General features: G+C 40.4%; 2 protein-coding genes across 3 annotated transcripts; one reads left to right on the top strand and one right to left on the bottom strand.

The window, feature by feature from the left end:
• Positions 1-241: 241 nt before the first annotated feature.
• Positions 242-14,021, top strand: LOC116245672 (plastid-lipid-associated protein, chloroplastic). 2 transcript variants are annotated; one of them, XM_050078624.1, is made up of 4 exons: positions 242-838; positions 1,010-1,205; positions 11,391-11,473; positions 13,425-13,561. In XM_050078624.1, exons 1-3 carry the CDS (start codon positions 357-359, stop codon positions 11,439-11,441), a joined length of 729 nt encoding a protein of 242 aa, XP_049934581.1. In that variant the 5' UTR covers positions 242-356; the 3' UTR covers positions 11,442-11,473; positions 13,425-13,561. The 2 variants fall into 2 exon arrangements, with proteins under 2 accessions (XP_049934581.1, XP_031473033.1); XM_031617173.1 differs by lacking the exon at positions 11,391-11,473 and having other exon boundaries at positions 13,425-14,021.
• Positions 14,022-16,874: 2,853 nt separating this feature from the next.
• LOC116245673 (uncharacterized) lies at positions 16,875-17,720 on the bottom strand. The gene is given in 6 exon segments (XM_031617174.2): positions 16,875-17,014; positions 17,016-17,229; positions 17,232-17,256; positions 17,258-17,350; positions 17,418-17,437; positions 17,440-17,720. Coding segments are annotated over 6 exon segments (546 nt in total). The 5' UTR covers positions 17,579-17,720; the 3' UTR covers positions 16,875-16,959.
• Between the last annotated feature and the right edge of the window lie 1,776 nt (positions 17,721-19,496).

Raw genomic sequence — 19,496 nt, 5'->3', positions numbered from 1 at the left:
TGAGCTCGACTCATACAAATTCAATTCGAGCTCGATCCATATAAGTTTGAAGTAGGCTGAAGCTAGGGCTCGTCCAAATTCGATAGAACGTGTGGAAAAAGAATTCGCAAAAACCGTTTCACAATATTTTTGAAAAAGAAAACAAACAGTAGTTCTAATGAGTTTTCTTGTGGCCGAAAATATACCAACGCATGATTTAATATTCACAAGGAAACTTGTTTGATCAATAAAACCCGTACGAGATTGGTATCCTTTGAAAGTCTTGCGTCACCTGTTGTCTCCAGTTTCCTGGTTGCCCGAGGAGAAGCGACAAGTATCTCGCCGATCGGCCGGTGGGAAGTCTCTGTAGTAACGGCATGGCGGGAAGCCACCTAGCCGGCTCGCTTTCTTCTTCCATCCGCTCCCTCTTCACAAGTCCCATCGCCATCGCAGCTCCAGCCGCGAGTCGACCCCGATCCTCGGTAGCGACGACGAACTTCATGGGGTTCCGCCCCTCCATCGCCACGGTCTCCTTGTATTCTTCCTCTGGCTCTTCTGGGAACGTGCATCCGCTGGATAAGAAGCGGCAGCAGCGCAAGGAGAAGAGAGCTGTCTGGGCCTTGTCTTCGTCGGAAGGCGCCGCACCGACTGCGGTGGAGGAGAAGGGTTTGGAGCCGAGCGAAGTCGCGCAGCTGAAGCGCGCACTCGTAGACTCCTTCTACGGAACGGAACTGGGGCTAAAGGCGAGCAGCGAGACCAGGGGGGAGATCGTAGAGCTCATCACCCAGTTGGAGGCCAAGAACCCCACGGTCGCTCCCACCGAAACCCTCACGCTCCTCGACGGCAAGTGGATTCTCGCGTAAGAACTACCCCACTGCCAGTAAATTTTATTTATTCGTCCTTTTCCCTCTTCACTCTCTCGCTCTTTCCATATCTACGTTTTCCCGCTTTAGTTTGTCACTTTGTCGAGGAATTGACTGGCTGAATGTGGTGAGTTGATTCGTGGGTTTGCTTTCTTGTCCGTTGGTAGTTACACTTCCTTCTCCGAGTTGTTTCCTCTTCTAGCTGCCGGAACAGTGCCGCTGGTGAAGGTGGAGAAGATATCGCAGACGATCGACTCGGCCAACTTCATGGTAGAAAATTCTGTTCAGCTCTCGGGACCGTTGGCTACCACTTCCTTGAGTACGAATGCCAAGTTTGAGATCCGAAGCCCCAAGCGCGTGCAGGTAAGCACCTGATCTACTGCCTACTCATCTTTCAAATTATGTACTTTCTTGGCTCCTCTTTTTCTGCCTGATGCTTCTGGAGGAAGAAACGTCATCCCTGCAGAGTTCAGTTGTTATGCCGTTTTGCTGTCTCTTATCTGGGGTTGTCACTCAGGAAACTCCCTTTGCCACTTTGAATGTCTCATGTATTTTTTAATGTTTGTTTGGATCGAATTGGGGACACTATTTATTCCTTTTGCTTCCTTCTCCCAGCTGCGATTGCTGTATCTATTTATCTGGCAATCATCCTTATCTGGTCGAGAATAAGGAGAGATGGAAACAGCTTTTCCTCTTCTAATTCCTCCAGATGGAAATGTTTTAAATTTTTAATGAGTTCTTCCACCTTAGGAAAGGGTTCACACCTATTTCATGTTATCAGAATCCCACTTCCATAATTTTGGGGTATTCCTTCACCACTGAACAAGTTTGAGTAGTTTCTAATGGACAGCAATTGAGCATGCAAAGACATTTTACTTTTGCACCTTCCCATGTTGCCAAGTTTCCACAACATATATTGATCCCGAGGTATACGATCTCTATGGAAATATTCCACCCAATCAACTTATGTAGATGTGGTTATATTTGACAATATTAAGAAAAGGTTCGAACCTATTTCATGTTGTTAGAATCCCACTTTTATAGTTTTGGGGCTATTCCTTCACCATTGAACAAGTTTTAGTGGCTTCTAATCGATAGCTTGAGCAAGCAAAGACATTTTACTGTTAGGATGACTATAGTTAGAACTGTTATTGTTATGGCTGCTGCAAAAGAATGGAAAATCTACAAATGGATGTTAAAATTGCTCTCTTAAATGGTAATTAAATGAAGAAGCTTATAAGAAAACTCCTTGAATGAAGATTCATATTGAGAAAGTATTTGATCTGAGAAAACCTCTTTAGGGGTTAAAGCTAGCACTAAAAAAATGACTTAATAGACTTAGTAGCGCAACAATAAATCATGATTTTCAATCCTGATGCTCTAGCACTACCCTTTTTGCCAAGAATTTTGATGCAAGAATTCTAATCCTTCTGCTATATGTAGATGACATAATAACAATAGCTATCTAGTAAGGGAGTTAAAGAGATCAAAAACTTCTTAAATAATTGTTTTGAAACATAGTCACAAAAAATGTTTTTTTTTTTTTGAAAAAACATAGTCAAGACATGAAAAATAAGTCATCAAAAAAAAAAAAAGCCAAAAAACACCAAAACGAAAAAACACATTTTTTTTGTTTTTCTCTTTTTTTTTATGCATTTTTTGTGCTTTTAAATTTCAGATTGCTTATTTCCATTTTCTAATTTCTATTTGTTGCTTATCTACTTATTTTTTGATGTTGTCTTGTTTGTTTCTTCCCTATTTTTAAGATTTTGCTTTTAGTTGGCCATTTTCCTTTTTTTTTTTTCAATCTTGTCATATTATACCGTGAAAAACCTAGCCATTTAAAAGCCAAAAACGATATCTAACTATAATTTGAAATGCTTCGTTTTCGATATTTAACATAATTTTTGTTAAAGATACAAAAAAGGGGTTTTCTGAAATATTAGGAAGTTAGGGAAGGTCTCTTTAAATGTTTTGTTACTTTTAGTGGACTTCTCTTGTAATTTTCCCTAACCCTAATCTCTTAATAGAGATTAGGGTCACGTAATGCAAGATAACTTTTTGCTGCCTCTCTCTCTCTCTCGTAACATGGTATCAGAGCGGGTGTGGGCGTCGACGGCAGAGTGCACTTTCCGGTGACCTTCTCCGGCGATCACCATCTTCTCCGACGAACAGCCAAGTGAGTTCGTTCCTTTTTTTTTTTTTTTTTTTTTCTCTCGTTCTCTCCCTTGTCACCGCTACTCCTTATTCCCTCTTATCACCCAATAAGGAGACAGTGAGGGAATAGGGGTTGGGCGTGCCGTGAGAAGGAGGACCTGATCACGCCTATGTGGAAGGCGTGATCAGATCCTCATATTGGTCGTATGAAGAGACTATTGTGGATGCAGCGTGACGTGTGACGCTGTGGTTTGTGATGATCGTAAATACAGTTTCGGTAAAGTCAAGCTGCGTGAGGTGTTGTGGATGCTTTGTGGAGTCTATGTGCTGCTTATAAATTCAGGTTTTTGAATATGATCAGATTTTTTCTATAGATCGTGGATACAAATTCAGTAAAGAAAGGCTGCGTGAGGACTGTTGCTGATCCTTAGTACAAGTTTTTGTTTGATTTCGTGGATTTCTTTGACACGTGGACAGGAAGTTTTATGAGAACTAGCTGCTGTTATAAGTGGCAGCAGTCTTCAGTCGTTGGGAGCAACAGTCTTCAGTCGTTGGGAGTTCATTCTTGTTTTTGTCATCGGCTAAATCAGATCTGAAGTGACAGTAATTTCCTAGCCCTCCTTCTTTAAACGTTTGCGTCAATCTGGTCTTCTTTATTTACTATGGCTGAAAACAGTAAATCTGAAGGGTCTACTGACTACTAGATGGCTGGGAATTCATTCTCTTATGGAACCACGATGAAACTTAATGGCTCAAATTATGAAATATGGTCTAGGGTATTCATAATGTCGGTGGCTGGTCATAGGAAGAAATATATTCTTGAGGAGGATGAACCTATTGAGAAAAAAGGAATATATGCTGCGTGGGATGAAGATAATTATATTGTTATGTCTTGGATTATGAATAGTGTGGAGTCTCATATAGCCCCAACTATTGCATATTATACCAAGGCCAAGGATATGTGGTCTTTCTTGAGAAAGACATACTCGCATGCCACTAATGTAATCAAGATCCTACAACTAGAAGAGGAGTTATGCAACATTCGACAAGGGGATCAGGACCTATCTCAATATTTTGCTACTTTGACTGCTGCATATGAACGGTTAAAGGCTCTTCGCCCACCTTGCCAGCATTGTTATGCATCACACGTTGAGACTGGTATGGTGGCAAAGTTCTTATCTGGCCTATCTTCAGAATACTCTGTGGCAAAGTCTCAAATTCTAACAGGCAGTGAACTTCCAGATTTAGCAGACACGTATAATAGGCTGAGTCGCTTTGCAGCCACTCTTTCTCAGACTATGCATGACATACCAGTCTCTGCACTTGTAATATCAGGAGGACGGGGCCCTAGTTCTTTTGGAGGCACTAGGGGGCGTGGTACAGGCCGTGGTGCTGGACGTGGCAGATTTCAGTGCTCTTATTGTGGCAAAATTGGTCATCTAGAGGACCGTTGTTGGGACAAACATCCTCACCTCAGGTCTAATGTTTCCTCTGGACGTGGTGGAGGTAGAATCACCACAAGCAGAGGTCCTTCTTCATCCCAGGCAACTCATTCAAAGGCAACAATATCTATGGTTGAGTCTTCTACTGATCCTTCTATATCTATGTCATATTCTCTTAACCTAAGTAAGGATGAATATGATCGTGTTCTTGCTCAGAGGTCTGGCTCTACATCTGCCTCTACATCTACCAATGCTGCTGTTGTAGATTCAGCATTCTCTGTTGGTGCTCCTACTGCTGATCCAGGTATGACATGGATGATAGACTCAGGCGCTTCTAGACATTGTTGTAATCAACCACAAAATTTTTCATCATTTGTCAGATTTTCTACACCACAGTATGTTAAGCTGGCTGATGGCAAGTTGTCCCCTGTTTTGGGTAGCGGTGATATTTATCTTCCACATTTAGGCACTATTACACATGTGCTATATGCACCTCAGTTTCCTGTTAATTTGATATCTGTGAAGCAGCTAGCTATCGACTTACAATGTAAAGTCATTTTTGAATCTGACTCTTGTTCTTTTCAGGACTTACCAACTGGGAAGATGATTGGTGGCGGCCATGAGCGTGAGGGCCTTTATTTTTTGTCAATCCCAGTTGATGTTGCTGCATCTTCAGTCCCTTCCAAGCCTTCTCCCTTCCAATGGCATCTCAGATTGGGTCATCCTTCCGTACCAAAACTTCGTCGCATGTTTCCAGACATTCCTGCATCAGAGTCCTTCTTATGTGATGCCTGCTAGTTGGGCAAGCATACACGGAGCAGCTTTCCTTCGAGTCAGAGTCCATCGAGTCAGAGTCCTTTTGATCTCATTCATGTGGATGTATGGGGTCCTAGTCGGGTTTCTTTTCGATCATGTTTTCGATATTATCTTGTTCTAGTTGATGATTTTACTAGAGTCAGTTGGGTTTTCTTGTTAAGGGAAAGATCTGAAGTCATATGTATTCTTCAAAAATTTATCAAGGAAATAAAAACTCAGTTTGAATTTATTGTCAAAAATATTCGCACTGATAATGCTCTTGAATTCAAGTCTTCCATTCTACTTCAGTTTTATGCCGACCATGGAATTCGACCTCAATATACTTGTCCACATACGTCCCAACAGAATGGTGTAGCCGAACGCAAACATCGGCAACTCCTAAACGTAGCTCGTACCCTCATGTTACATTCTCACATGCCTGCCTATTTTTGGGGTGATGCTATCCTTACTGCGTGTTACCTCATTAATAGATTACCCTCTTCCTCCATTCAAGACCGTATTCCAATTCAAATTCTATATCCAGGGCGTTCATTATTTCATTTACCTCCCAAAGTTTTTGGATGCACTTGCTTCGCACATATCCTAGGCCCGAACAAAAGCAAACTGGCTGCCCAAGCTATCAAATGTATCTTTATTGGCTATTCAGCTAATCAAAAGGGATACAAATGCTTTGATCCCGTGACCAAGAAAGACATTATCAGTGCGGATGTTACCTTCTTTGAGTCTCGTCCTTATTTCCCTCCGTCAAGTCCCTCTTCATCTGAGATGCATGCACCTATACCTCTTCCTATTCCACCAGTGTCACTTGAGTCATTTCCATCATCTCAACCTAGGTCACATGAACGTTTTCTTGAGCCTCCGTTGGTTTACACTCGTCGTCTAGGTCCCTCTCTCAACCGTCCACCAGCATCGTCTCAAGAGGTAAGCTTTACTGATAAGACTGACTCAGGTTTAAGTGATGACTATTCTGCAGCAGATCTCCCTATTGCTATTCGCAAGGGCAAGCGACAGTGTACCCTACATCCTATATCTAATTCTGTCTCTACTGCTCATCTGAGTACACACTTAGTACAGTTTGATCAAGTTTTATCTAGTCATGTTATCCCGTCCTCGCACCATCACGCCCTGTTAGATCCACGTTGGCGACAAGCTATGCAGGAGGAAATGGATGCTCTTCTTTCTCGGGAGACTTGGGATTTGGTAGACCCCCCAACACGCTGTGATGTGGTTGGCTCACGATGGGTATTCACCATCAAGTATCATTCTGATGGGTCAGTTGAAAGGTTCAAGGCCCGTCTTGTCGCAAAAGGTTATACTCAGACTTATGGTGTTGACTTCTTTGAGACCTTTTCGCCTGTGGCCCGGTTGGGCACTATTCGCTTGATTATCTCTCTTGCTGTCCAACGAGAGTGGCCTCTTTTTCAATTGGATGTCAAAAATGCCTTTCTGTATAGAGACCTTTCTGAAATTGTTTATATGCAGCAACCACCTGGTTTTGAGCGACAAGGGGAGTGTTCCAAGGTATGCAAGTTAAAGAAGGCTATTTATGGACTCAAACAGAGTCCCCGTGCATGGTTCCAAAAGCTTACTGAAGTGTTATCTAAGTGTGGATTTAGCCGATCCCAACTTGATCACTCATTGTTTATCAAGCGAGGCTCAGCAGGACTTGTGATATTGATTGTCTGCGTGGATGATATTGTTCTTACAGGGGAAAATGATCAAGAGATAGCTCAAACAAAGGAGTTTTTACAGCAACACTTTGTTACGAAAGACCTTGGACAACTTCGTTATTTTCTTGGTATTGAGGTGGCTCGTAGTAATAAAGGAGTTGTAGTGTCTCAAAGGAAATATGCTCTTGATCTTCTACAGGAAACAGGACTATTGGGGGCTAAACCTGCCACACTTCCCATGAATCCTCGCATTCATATACATGATGATGACTCAGAGCCGTTTGACTCTAGATCTTACAGATCTCTGATAGGGAAACTGTTATATTTGACTGTCACTCGTCCCGACATTAGCTTTGCTGTGAATAAGTTGAGCCAATTCATGGAAAAACCCCGAAAAGTTCACTGGGATGCAGCTCTAATGATTGTAAGATACTTGAAATCAGCCCCGGGAAAGGGGCTATGGTTCAAGAAAGGAGAATGTGTTGACATCGAGGCGTATAGTGATGCTGATTATGCTGGATCTGTAGATGATAGGAAGTCTACTACCGGGTTTTGTGTCTTTGTGGGCGGTAATCTTATTTCCTGGAGGAGCAAGAAGCAGAATGTTGTGGCTCGTTCTAGTGCTGAGTCAGAATATAGGGCTATGGCTCAAACTGTGGCTGAAATGTCGTGGGTTAGATCACTACTTGTAGAGTTGGATGTCTCAGTGAATCTCCCAATGAAGATGTATTGTGACAACAAGGCAGCTACATATATCGCTAACAATCCTGTCTTCCATGAGCGGACTAAACACATTGAAGTGGATTGCCACTATATTCGGGACTTAGTTCAAGGAGGAATTGTTAGCACTATTCATGTCTCCTCAAAAGATCAGGCAGCAGATATTCTCACTAAAGCTCTTCCCATAGGCGATTTCCTGAGATGTTGTAACAAGCTGAGCATGATTGACATATATGCTCCAGCTTGAGGGGGAGTGTTAAAGATACAAAAAAGGGGTTTTCTGAAATATTAGGAAGTTAGGGAAGGTCTCTTTAAATGTTTTGTTACTTTTAGTGGACTTCTCTTGTAATTTTCCCTAACCCTAATCTCTTAATAGAGATTAGGGTCACGTAATGCAAGATAACTTTTTGCTGCCTCTCTCTCTCTCTCGTAACAATTTTCTTGGAGTAAAAGTTGCGTATCTTGCTAAAGGGTATTTTTTGGTTCAAAGCAAATTTGTTTCAGATATTTTTGGTAGATATTGTTTGTTTAAGAAATGGTAAGGAAGCTGAAACCCTTAAAGCTGTTTGTTCAAACATGAAGGTTGAAGATGGTGTGCCTCTGGAGAATCCTACTCCCTATAGACAATTGGTGGAAACACATGTACCTAAGCATAACCTGATCACATATTGCATATGCTGTTGATTTTGCCAGGCAGTTTCAAGACAATCTGATACGATTTAGGGCTCTTTTCGTGTGCCTAATTGTAAATACGCAAATAGTAGGATTGAAATAAATGGATCAGGTCAGGTCTGATAGGTTTGAGACCCTGTATCAGCCTACTATATAAGGCTGTCTCAAATCTTGTTTTTGATGGCTTTTGATTAGTGAAGTACTTGGGCCTTGGGGTTGTTGTTGCCCTAATTTGGTGTGTGCGTGAGTTAGCAGCACTAATTTGATAGCTGGCAGCCATCAAACTGGTATCAGACCCCTTCCAATTCAGGAACGTGTGTGGGAGGACATATCAATGGATTTCATTGGAAGGCCTTCCAAAAGCAAAGGGAAAATCTGTCATATTCGTAGTAGTGGACAGATTTTCAAAGTATGCCCATTTCGTGGCCTTAGCTCACTCATTCTAAGCCAAGGAAGTAGCTAAAGCCTTTCAAGATCACATAGAGAAGCTGCACGGTATGCCCAGGTCAATAGCAAGTGACCACTATTCTTTATTATTGAGTAATTTTTGGCAAAATTTCTTCAAATTGCAAGGGACTGCTCTAAACATGAGCACAGTTTACCGTCCACAAACGGATGGCCAAACTGAAGTTGTTAACAGGGTTTTAGAAACCTATCTACGCTGCTACGCAGAAAGGAAACCACGTAATTGGACAGACTTCTTGTCTTGGGTTGAATATGCTTACAACACAGCATATCATTCAGCCACCAAGACATCTCCCTTCGAAATCATCTATGGGCAACCTCCACCTGATGTTTGTAGATTGCAATATACTACTGAACACATGGATGAGGTGGAAATACAGCTGGTAACTAGGGATCAGGTGCTGAAGATCATTAAAGAAGGGCCTGGCAGCGGCTCAAAACAGAATGGCCAGCAGAAAAACCGCCATCACAGGGACAAACATTATACTGTGGGAGAATGGGTTTATCTCAAGAACATTAAGACTGCATGAGCTCCAAGAACTGATAATGCAGGGAAGCTAGCACCTATATATTCAGGCCCTTTTCAGATTACAGAGAAGACAGGTAGAGCGGCATATTGCAACTACTAGCTGACACAGCCGTACATCCGGTGTTCCATGTGTCAAGGCTCAAGCCTTGCTACCCTAACAGCCTGCCCCCTGCTGAATTACAAACCTTACCACAGCAAACAACTGAGACGCTGCTACATTGCAGGGTGTTAAAAAAGAGATCAATAAAAAAGAAAGGAATCTCCACTACACAGTGGCTGGCAGAATGGCAAGGGCTCCAAGGACAGACACCCACCTGGGAAGAAGCAATTGAACTGCAGTAGAGATTTCCAGACTTTCTACCTTAATTGTAAATACCCAAATAGTAGAACTGAAATAAATGGATCAGGTTAGGTCTGATAGGTATGAGATCCTTCATCAGCCTGCTATATAAGGCCGTCTCCAATCTTGGTTTTGATGGCTTTTGATTAATGAAGTAATTGGGTTTGTTGTTGCCCCAGTTTGGTGTGTGCGTGAGTTAGTAGCAGTAATTTGATAGAAGGTGGCTATCACAACCCCACGTCTATTCACACGAGTGTTATGATGCATATATTTAGATATGTTAAAGGAATTTTATCAATAAGATTATTCTAGTCATTCATCCTCTTCTTTGTATTTATACTGACTTTGATTGGGCAGGTGACCCAAATAGTAATTACTCCACCATCAGTTTCTGTGTCTTTTTCAGGTAATTAACTGATATTGTTGAGATGTAAGAGACAACAGAAAGTATCTTTATCCTTAACTGAGGTTGAATATAGAGCTATGACAATAGTACAAAGGAAATTGTGTGGTTGAAACAGTTGATTCAAGATCCGAAGACATTCATCAACAGTTCATACAACTTTGTTGTCATAACAAGAGTGTTTATCCACATAGTCAGCAATCACACCTTTCATAAGAGGACCAATATTTATCTGTCATATCATATCGTTCAAATTTTGAGTTCGAGACAGAAACCAATATTTACTGGTATCAACCTATGAATTATTCATGGAAAAGCAGGATAAGACAAAATAAATAAGTTCCTCCTCTGGATCAAGAGATGTGGTCTCACAATCAAAGGCTTGATCAAGTAATTACGTTTATAAAGCAAGCATCCATGATTTCAGATTTGTGAAGTTTTAAATGCAATTTGAACTTCAGCAAGAAAATGCAAATAAAGAGCATATAGTCACAACTAGTCTCATTATTACTAAATAATTTAAGACCCCTTTCATGACCCTTTGTCAGCAACCCAAAAAATGCGCTGATGAACGTTAAAAATCTTAAGGACATATGTGCATTGGCTGGGAAAATGGTAAAATGTTGTCGCAGGCTAAAAGTCGAAGTTCCATTATGCACTTGTGAACTGATACCCAAAATTAGATAAGATATCCCATTGCTCCATCAAGGACCACAAAATTTCCTTTTCTTTTTTTGGTCTTTTGATCTTTCAAAATCTTATATTAAATAATGATGTATATATGAATATGTATAATGATGTGTGTATAAAATTATGTATTTTATTCTTTAACTTTTCTGTATCTACTTAGTATTTTCTATGCTTATACTTTTTTCATTTTTTATTTAAGCTGCTGTCTGGTTAAATTTAGGCTTTGGCTAGACTAGGGCTAGCCATTGGCTAGTTCTGATGGCTTCAGCTCTTTGTCCAGCCTCCTGCTCTAATTTATCCCCTCCTTACTCTGTAAATTATTCTTGTTTTATACGCCTTGAGGCTTACTAAATAATATTTCATTTCCATTTCAGCTCTCCTTGTGCCTTAGTGCATGCTTTTGTTGTTGAGGATATTTTAGGGTTCTGTAAGCCTCTTGTTTTTGTTCTCTTGTGGCCTTTATCAATGTCTTTTATGATTTTGTTCTTGTGAGGTCAAAGGATATTTTTACTAGGATCTTTGTGAGGAATGGTATCTAGGATGAGAGTATTCATTAATTTCATTTTTATTCTAGTGGTGAGCTATGAACTTGAAGGTAGTAATGTTGTTATCTTTCTGAAACAATGTCTTCTTTGATTTCATAGATCGACAAAGAGAACCAACATCTATGGCTTGAAGAAGTAGGACTACGGTAACACAAGTATTGAGCAGGACCTACTTGAAATAGGTAGAAAATTCAACATATTTCAGGTTCAGTTATGTGATGTGTTGCTCCAAATTTCATCTTCAGAAAAGGAACATGTGTCACATAAAAGAAGGGTATTGGGTTAGTTGAATTTTGACAATTATATTTGGAAATCTAGAAAAGGTTGACTTCCAATTGCTGGAAATGTTGAGTGAATTGGATAATGACAATGGTTGGATCTGAAACTGCAACTTGAATTTTTATCTATCTTGTCATGATTTTTGCTAAAAGTTGGTATTTATTTCCTGGGACAGCTGAGCTGCTTTGCAGTATGAGCTTCTTTGATTGGCTTCAATTCTCATCCATGTGTTGCTGAACATTTCTATCTTCTGCGTGTTACCTATTACTCTAGAAGGATATGCACTTGAGATAAGCTTTTTAGACTTGCTGCTTATGTTGGATACCTTTAGTGGCTTTCCATGACATTGTACCTCGACTAATCACTTTTGTAAAAAACTCTGATTCTATGGCTGAATAGTTGTCCATGCATGGCAAAGCTAGGAAATGGCAATCATTTAAAATTTCACTCTAAGCTCCTCACGTTTGACGTCCCAGACTGAGCATATGAAAGGCTTCTAAGCTGTTAGCAGTTGCTGTCTTAATTAGCTGCATATGGATTCTTATCTTTGGGCCTTTTAATCTTCTGGCAGACTGGCAGTATTGGCCATTGTGAATTGGGATCAATATCTATGTAATTCCCTTGTGATTTCATGATTTCAGTGACTGTCTTTTAACAGGAGTCGTAATTTTGGCCTACTATGTTTATTCCAGAACCTTGAAACTAAACCTTTAGCTGTTTTAAATCTTAGGGAGTTCGGAAAAAAAAAGTTTTAAGTGAATAACCTTATCTGTATCTTTACTTCTTTCACAAGCACCATGTCATCAAAATATTCATCCATCTGGTCAAGCTTGTTCTTCTTTCTCATGAAAGCTACATCTTTCAGGAATGTTGTGAAATAAAAACATTCTGTAGCTCCAAAAAGTTTGTTTCATTTGAGGATCTTGGAACAACAATTGATGAAGGCTTCCCCATAAGATAGTAAACCATTACTAATAGTCAGAAATGGGGACTTCAAGATCTTATTGTTTTTCATCCTAACTGTATGGAATATGTCCCTTATGTCCTTACTTGGTGTCGTCTTGCCGCTTAAACCAGAAAGAAAAAAATTAAATGGATTAAAAGGATATGCAGGTACAAGGTTTTTACTTGAGGACTGGCACAGGTCTATGATCTCCATGTCTGAATGCGGTTCTTACGTACAAAGACTAGACAAAGCATATTTTGTCTTGAAGAATCTGAATTCTGCAGCACGAATTTTTTTTTTTTTTACCTCAAAGAGCAACACGTTCCTCTCTATGCATTCTGAAAAAACCAAACATTTTATTTTTTTTTGTTATTATACCGTTGTGGCTAAATAATTGACTTCACCATGATTCCTCAAGTGAAAGACTGAATAGAAGGGAAATAAATGGTTCAGGTTCCTTTTTGTTGTATATATGTCTTTGTGAAGTGTGTCTAGAACCATAGAAAATTAGAAATGTGTAGTTGGTCTAGCCAGAAGCTACTGAAGCAGCTTTCTTGGTGCACCATGTCTTGAAAGGGGATTGTATTGGAGTCACCCAATGGCACTTGTGGAAAAAGTGACTAAGAAATCTTCAATATCAGTTTCTCATTTCGTAAGAAGAAATGCCCTCGAACAAATTATGTACTTGGTGTTTCATTCTTTAGTTTCCAGGGGATATGAGAAATTTTGTTTTGTAAATGATAGTTCTGGCTACATGAACCCAGTTATGTTCATTCTGTCACATTTATTGAATGAGAAGTGCTAATGACAGCAGAATTGCTGATTTTCTGAACTTTTTAAAGTAGAGACTAGTTAAATTACATTTGTTGACTGTAATACAGCTTACAGGCTCCTTGTGCTATTTGCAGATAAAATTTGAAGAAGGTGTGATTGGGACGCCACAACTCACTGATTCAATTGTGGTACCAGAAAGCATGGAGTTTCTAGGGCAGAACATCGACCTTTCTCCATTGAAAGGGTTGACGGTGTCAGTGCAAAATGCAGCATCATCGGTTGCAAAAACAATCTCTGATCAGCCACCATTGAAGTTTCCCATCACATCTGAAAGGGCTCAATCATGGTTGCTCACAACCTATTTGGATCATGAGTTAAGGATCTCACGGGGAGATGGGAGCAGCATCTTTGTGCTAATCAAGGAAGGCAGTCCTCTTCTCATGTAAGCGAAACTGCTGCTTGCGTCGTGGTTGTAGTCAGCATGTTTTCGTTGCTGTCGATCACTAATTATAATAAGATAGTCATCAAGTTTGCACATATAGTACTGATGCATAGTTGCACGTAATTTTTAAAGTAATTACTACTAATAAGAGGAAACTGGTGATTCCATTGTGAAGGCATGGCCATGTCGACATGTCATGGTCGAATGTTGTTGGTTGCTGTTTGTAAGGTTTCTCTTCTGTCACAATCCCTGCTTCTTTCTGCAATATATTATATATTCGAAGGATGAATATGTTGGCGCCAAGCATGTACAGTACCCAGTGTGGAGGCGGCACCCACAAAATAGAACGTATAAGTTCAAACAGATTGCGATGATATTTTGATGAGAAAAGTATATTGCACTAACACATACTACATAGGTTAAATCGCTTTAATACTTGTCATAGTCTACGACGTTTCGATGTTGGGAGTATTCTACATTGAAGCCAAAGGAGCTTGGAGATCAAAGCGAAGGTGAGTAGGAGACAAGATTTTGCGGATCAAATAAACCGAAGTTACATAGATGGTACCATGAGTAATAGCAAAGTCGTGGAAATCTAAGAAAATCAAAGGTACATAGATTGCTTCACGAGTAATGGCAAAGTCGTGGACATCTAAAATAACCAAAACCGAAGATACAATAAAAATAGGTTATTTTCTTACCTATTGGTCCTCGTCGCAAAAAATCTATAGCATCTGCCATAACATGTGCAACAAGAACATGTCATTTACAAAAATATGCACATTAACATACGAATACAACTTAGTGAATGTTACTGTTCCATTTTCCCATGTTGAAATCTATTTTCAGTTTTCTTTATTTGTTCTTTCAACATGGGAATCTACCATTTTCAGGTGGCATCCACTGCTATTAGCAAAATTAATATCAACTAAATCGTCATATACATTTAAAGGAAGTGAATGAAAAAGAAGACAAACAGATGACCATCCCTGCAGATAGTACGGACCAATTTCATCAAGCGTAATCGATCTAAGCCTGATATCATGTTCGGCATTGTTGATCTATACAAAGTTTGTACTGATAATATTTTCACCAATTTTTATCGGCACGTTTAAGGCAAAATTGTTTTTCCGCCATTCATAGTTTCCACCTTGGTGCCTTTGAGATAATAAAGCTAATCACGTATTATCTCCTTTTTATAGAAATTCATATTTGCAGCAGTATCTACAAAATCTTGTCCTTTCTTTCATTGTTCTCTTTTCTGTGCAGCGATTTGTACTAGGATAATTATAGCAATGTCGGATAAGGATTTTCTTTGGTGTGAAATTTAAAAAAGTAATAAGAGTTGTATGTTTTTCTTGGATTGCCTTCGCCAATCTTTTTCAGAGACTACCCATTTTTCTTGCTGTTCGAATGCTATTGGAACTTCATCATCAGAGTAAATGATCTTCTTTTTAGAATCGAATTCTTTTGAACTTGATGCCTTCTCACTGCTACTATGAACGATTTTGTAAGGCTTAAATAAACTTTGCTAGGCAAACTTGTTACAAAATTCATTTTTTCATATCGACTCGTCTGCTTCAGATCCTGATTAAGTTTGTACTATTACATCTTTTTCTTTGTTTTTGGAGACAATGCAGATCCTTCCTTCTGCTTTTGAAGACATCTTTGCAATACTGAGGGCACTTTCTGTTTTTCGTCTTCTTTGATTTCAGGCACCCGTTTTTGGGTTTCTTCTATGGTGGTAGTGTGGTATGTCATTTTTGGATGCCATTCTCCACCGATGGCATATTTAGATCCTATGTAACACGGGTTGCACCGTACTGGTACTGGGTACCAGTACACACTCGGGTATGCCCTGGTTACTGCATTGACCGTATTGGGTATAGTCATTGTACTCGAGTAAGTATCCATCCATTTTCAGACTCCATCAAAGTTTTTGGTTGACAAGTCCAAAAACATTCATAGTTAGGATTTACGTTTTTTTTGACATTAAAATAAAACAATAAAGAGAAAATGCAAAGCTCTCGATGGCTTTTGCGTTTTCACCTACAGCGACCGACGGCGGCAAGCTCCACTCCGGTGAACGGTAACTTCTCCAGTGATTCTGATGACCGACAACTTCTTCGATGACCGACGACTTTTCCAGCGAAGGGCGATGCCTTTTTTACATTAAAGAGAAGTGAAATACAGCAGAGCCCTCAGCGGTTTCTATGTTTCACCCACAGTGACTGAGGGCAGCAACCTCCACTCTAGCGAACGATGGCTTCTCCAGCGATTCTCCAGTAAATGACGATTTCTCCGATGACCGATGACTTCTCCAGCAAAGGGTGACACCTTTTTTTATGTTAAGAGTAGCAAAACGCAGCAGAGCCCTTGACGGTTTCTGCGTTTCACCCACAGCGACCGATGGTAGCAAGCTCCACTCCAGTGAACGACAATTTCTCTAGCGAACAACAACTTCTCTGATGACCGACAACTTCTCTAAGGAAGGGTGATGCCTTTTTTAATGTTAAAGAGAAGCGAAACGCAGTAGAGCCCTTGACCACAATGATTGAAATCTAGTTCTCCATTGCCTGATTTGGGCATTTTTTTCTCTAACCAACATTTAAGTGTCTTATTTCTCTGGCAGCTTCACCCGTTGTCCGACAGCCTCTCCCATCGACTGGTAGTAGGCATTTTCATCATCTCCCTTTCGTCCAATGTTTGTGCATTTTTCTAGACTGCTGTAGATAATATGATTTTTCTGTTTTTTTGGTTGCCTTATTTGAGCATGCACTTATTTGATGTAGCTCCAACGGCTGGATTGTTTTCATGTGGCAGCCACAGACCAACAGAGCTGCATCAATGTTTTTTTTTACGTGCTTGAATTGTTGATATATATTTTCAGTATTGGTTATAGTTTTTTGCTTTTCAAACATGCATTGTAATGGATGATAAAGGAAAAAAGAACGATGCCTACAAGTGCATATGACAAGTAATAGTAGTAGTGTTAATACTACCACTACAGTAGACCACAAATTACAAATGTCTAAAAAAGCTCTATTGCTATTTTTCTAGGTAATTCACATTGATGTAGTGAAAGCTAAGGCCACACTCGCTTCACTTTGGCTTTCCAATGTCACGAGCAAAGCAAATCAGATTGACACTCGCAACTTTGAATGACATGTACACCTTGACTTTAAAATTGGCTCGTGACGTGAACGCTTCACTTTGCGAGTGCTTTGTCAATTCGCTTTGGGAGTCATCCACACTTCCATTCCTTGTAGAGGAAGGCTAACAGCTAGCTGGCTGGGAGCTGTATGAGTGGTAACGTCCACGTACTGCCCCGTGAGAAGGGCGGCGGATGGAAATGGCCTTGTTGTACCTCACTCCCATCTTCAATGGGGTTTGCTCTTTCTTTTTTGGGAGAGTATGCCAATATAATCTTAATGAGGTGCAGGGCTTTGCATCTGACATTTGTGGGGCTTTCCTCTGCAGGAGCCAGCATCCTGGCGTTGTGCAATAAACCCCTCCGGCCGAAGGACCTGTGGTAGGTGGTCGCACGGAGCTTTCAAACAAGGGTAGCCTAGTGTGTAAGCACAACAATGAACCACAGCGAACCCTTAGACGACCTATCTAAGATTAGGGGGGAAATCCTCCATAGTGGTGACCATGTAACTCTTCCACAGACTTATACATGTACTGAATGCTCATATGGAAAGTGCACTCCTAGGTCTGGAACCTGGGGGGTTGCTCTGAGAAATCCTTTCTTTCTCGTCTACTCCACAGGGTGCGGACACACCTGCGCAGATGACAGGTGACAGTTACAAGAATGGCGGGGAAGTGAATAGTACCTGACGACATTCAGGGATGAATGTAGACCCATCGGGCAGGGATAATCATTTCGGTCTTGGGAGAGGTGACGACACCAGTTTGGGTGAAGTTCTATCAGTCATTGAAATGACAGCAGGAGGCACACTCGACGCTTAGCTTCTCGAAGCTGCTATTGCGGAAATACCACTGACCCTTATCTAGGATAAGAAGAAGAATCAATAATACTAAAATATGGATCAAAAGTTCCCGAAAGAAAGAGGGGGGTTGTTCTCCTTTTGTTAAGAAGGGCAGGCTGGGCTGCTCGCCTTCATAGAAAGGCGACCTTTGCCTTTTTATAGAAAGGGGGGTTGTTCTCCTTTGTAACCTCTTTGTGTCATTTACAGAGCCAACCTCCGCCTTTTCAATCCACAACACATTGGCTACCGTCACTTTTCCAAAGGCTACCAAAGGAAAGGTTGCGTGAGTGATGAATGAGATTCTCAAGAGCTGATTCGATAGCAGTCAGATCAGTTACGCTTACACTATGGTTCACGCTAAAACAGGACCGGGGCTTGTCTTAGTTGTAGCTGCCTACCCACCCACCCCCATGGGTGGGTGGGTGGTAGCGGCTTTCATTCTAGAAGCGGTAGCTTTTACACCAGAAACACTAATGGCATCTCATTTGTGGTATGGTCTTTCTCTTTGATTTCAATGAAACACTAATGACATACAATTTGTGGTATGGATAATGACATCTAATTACAATTCATCCTTTCCTTTCCATTAATTGATATGGAAAACGGCAATCTTGATAAGTGAAAGGTAAAGGTCAGCGCTTGAAAGGTCAGCATTGAAATTCGCCTATTGCCACGTCTGAAGTTCAAAGTTGCAAGTTCTTTGTACGCTTAAGGGACAACTTTGATTTTGAGGACATCTAGGTTTGGTGGATTGAAGCAAACTTTAATGGAAAAGTTATGGAAATGCAAGACAAAATGGCAATTGTATGCCATTAGTGCTGACCATACCAAAATTACAATTGTATGTCATTAATACTGACTATCACAAAAATGGAAAAGCACTCTGGAGGTCACACTTGGAAGTTGTTCACATGATTCTTAGAAAAAGTGATCACCTAGACGAGGGAGGGATCTTGTATGCTCCTTACGCATCAAAGCCTCACAACTCAGATGCGGACTGGGCTGGTTCTCTTAGTGACAGGCGATCTACTTCCAACTACTGCACCCAGAAGTACTCACAAAGCGAAGCAAAGCTTTTCCTTTCCATTAATTGATATGGAAAATGGCATATAATTTTTTGTATGCATAATGGCATCTCATTTGTGGTATGGTCAGTACTAATGGCATAAAAGTGTCATTTTGTTTTTCCTTTCCGTTAATTGATATGAAAAATGACATACAATTTGTGGTATGGATCATGACATTAAATTGCAGTTAGTCCTACCATCAAATGTTTTTCCTTTTTTCCTTTCCATTATTGTGATAGTCAGTACTAATGGTATACAATTGCCATTGTAATATGGAAAATAACATTAAATTGCAATTAGTCCTGACTTTTCCATAACCCTTCCAGAATTATTGGGTTATTTACATAAAGGAATGGAAAAAATTACGAAAAACTGAACAATTATATAATATCTACCTTATGTAACACGTTCGGATTATTTAGCTACTATGTTCACGGAGGCAATAACCATTAATGCACCTGAGGAATTGGGAAATATTCAAGTACCTAAAAGAGCCAGCTATATTAGGGTAATTATGCTGGAGTTGAGTCGTATAGCTTCGCATTTGTTATGGCTTGGACCTTTTATGGCCGATATCGGTGCGCAGACTCCTTTCTTCTATATTTAGAGAGGGAATTGTTATATGATCTATTCGAATCTGCCACAGGTATGCAAATGATGCATAATTATTTCCGAATCGGGGGGTAGCTGCTGACTTACCTCATG

Source organism: Nymphaea colorata, chromosome 1 (assembly GCF_008831285.2).
Source record: "Nymphaea colorata isolate Beijing-Zhang1983 chromosome 1, ASM883128v2, whole genome shotgun sequence".
Classification (NCBI taxonomy): domain Eukaryota; kingdom Viridiplantae; phylum Streptophyta; class Magnoliopsida; order Nymphaeales; family Nymphaeaceae; genus Nymphaea; species Nymphaea colorata.
This window is presented reverse-complemented; position numbering and strand designations above follow the sequence as displayed.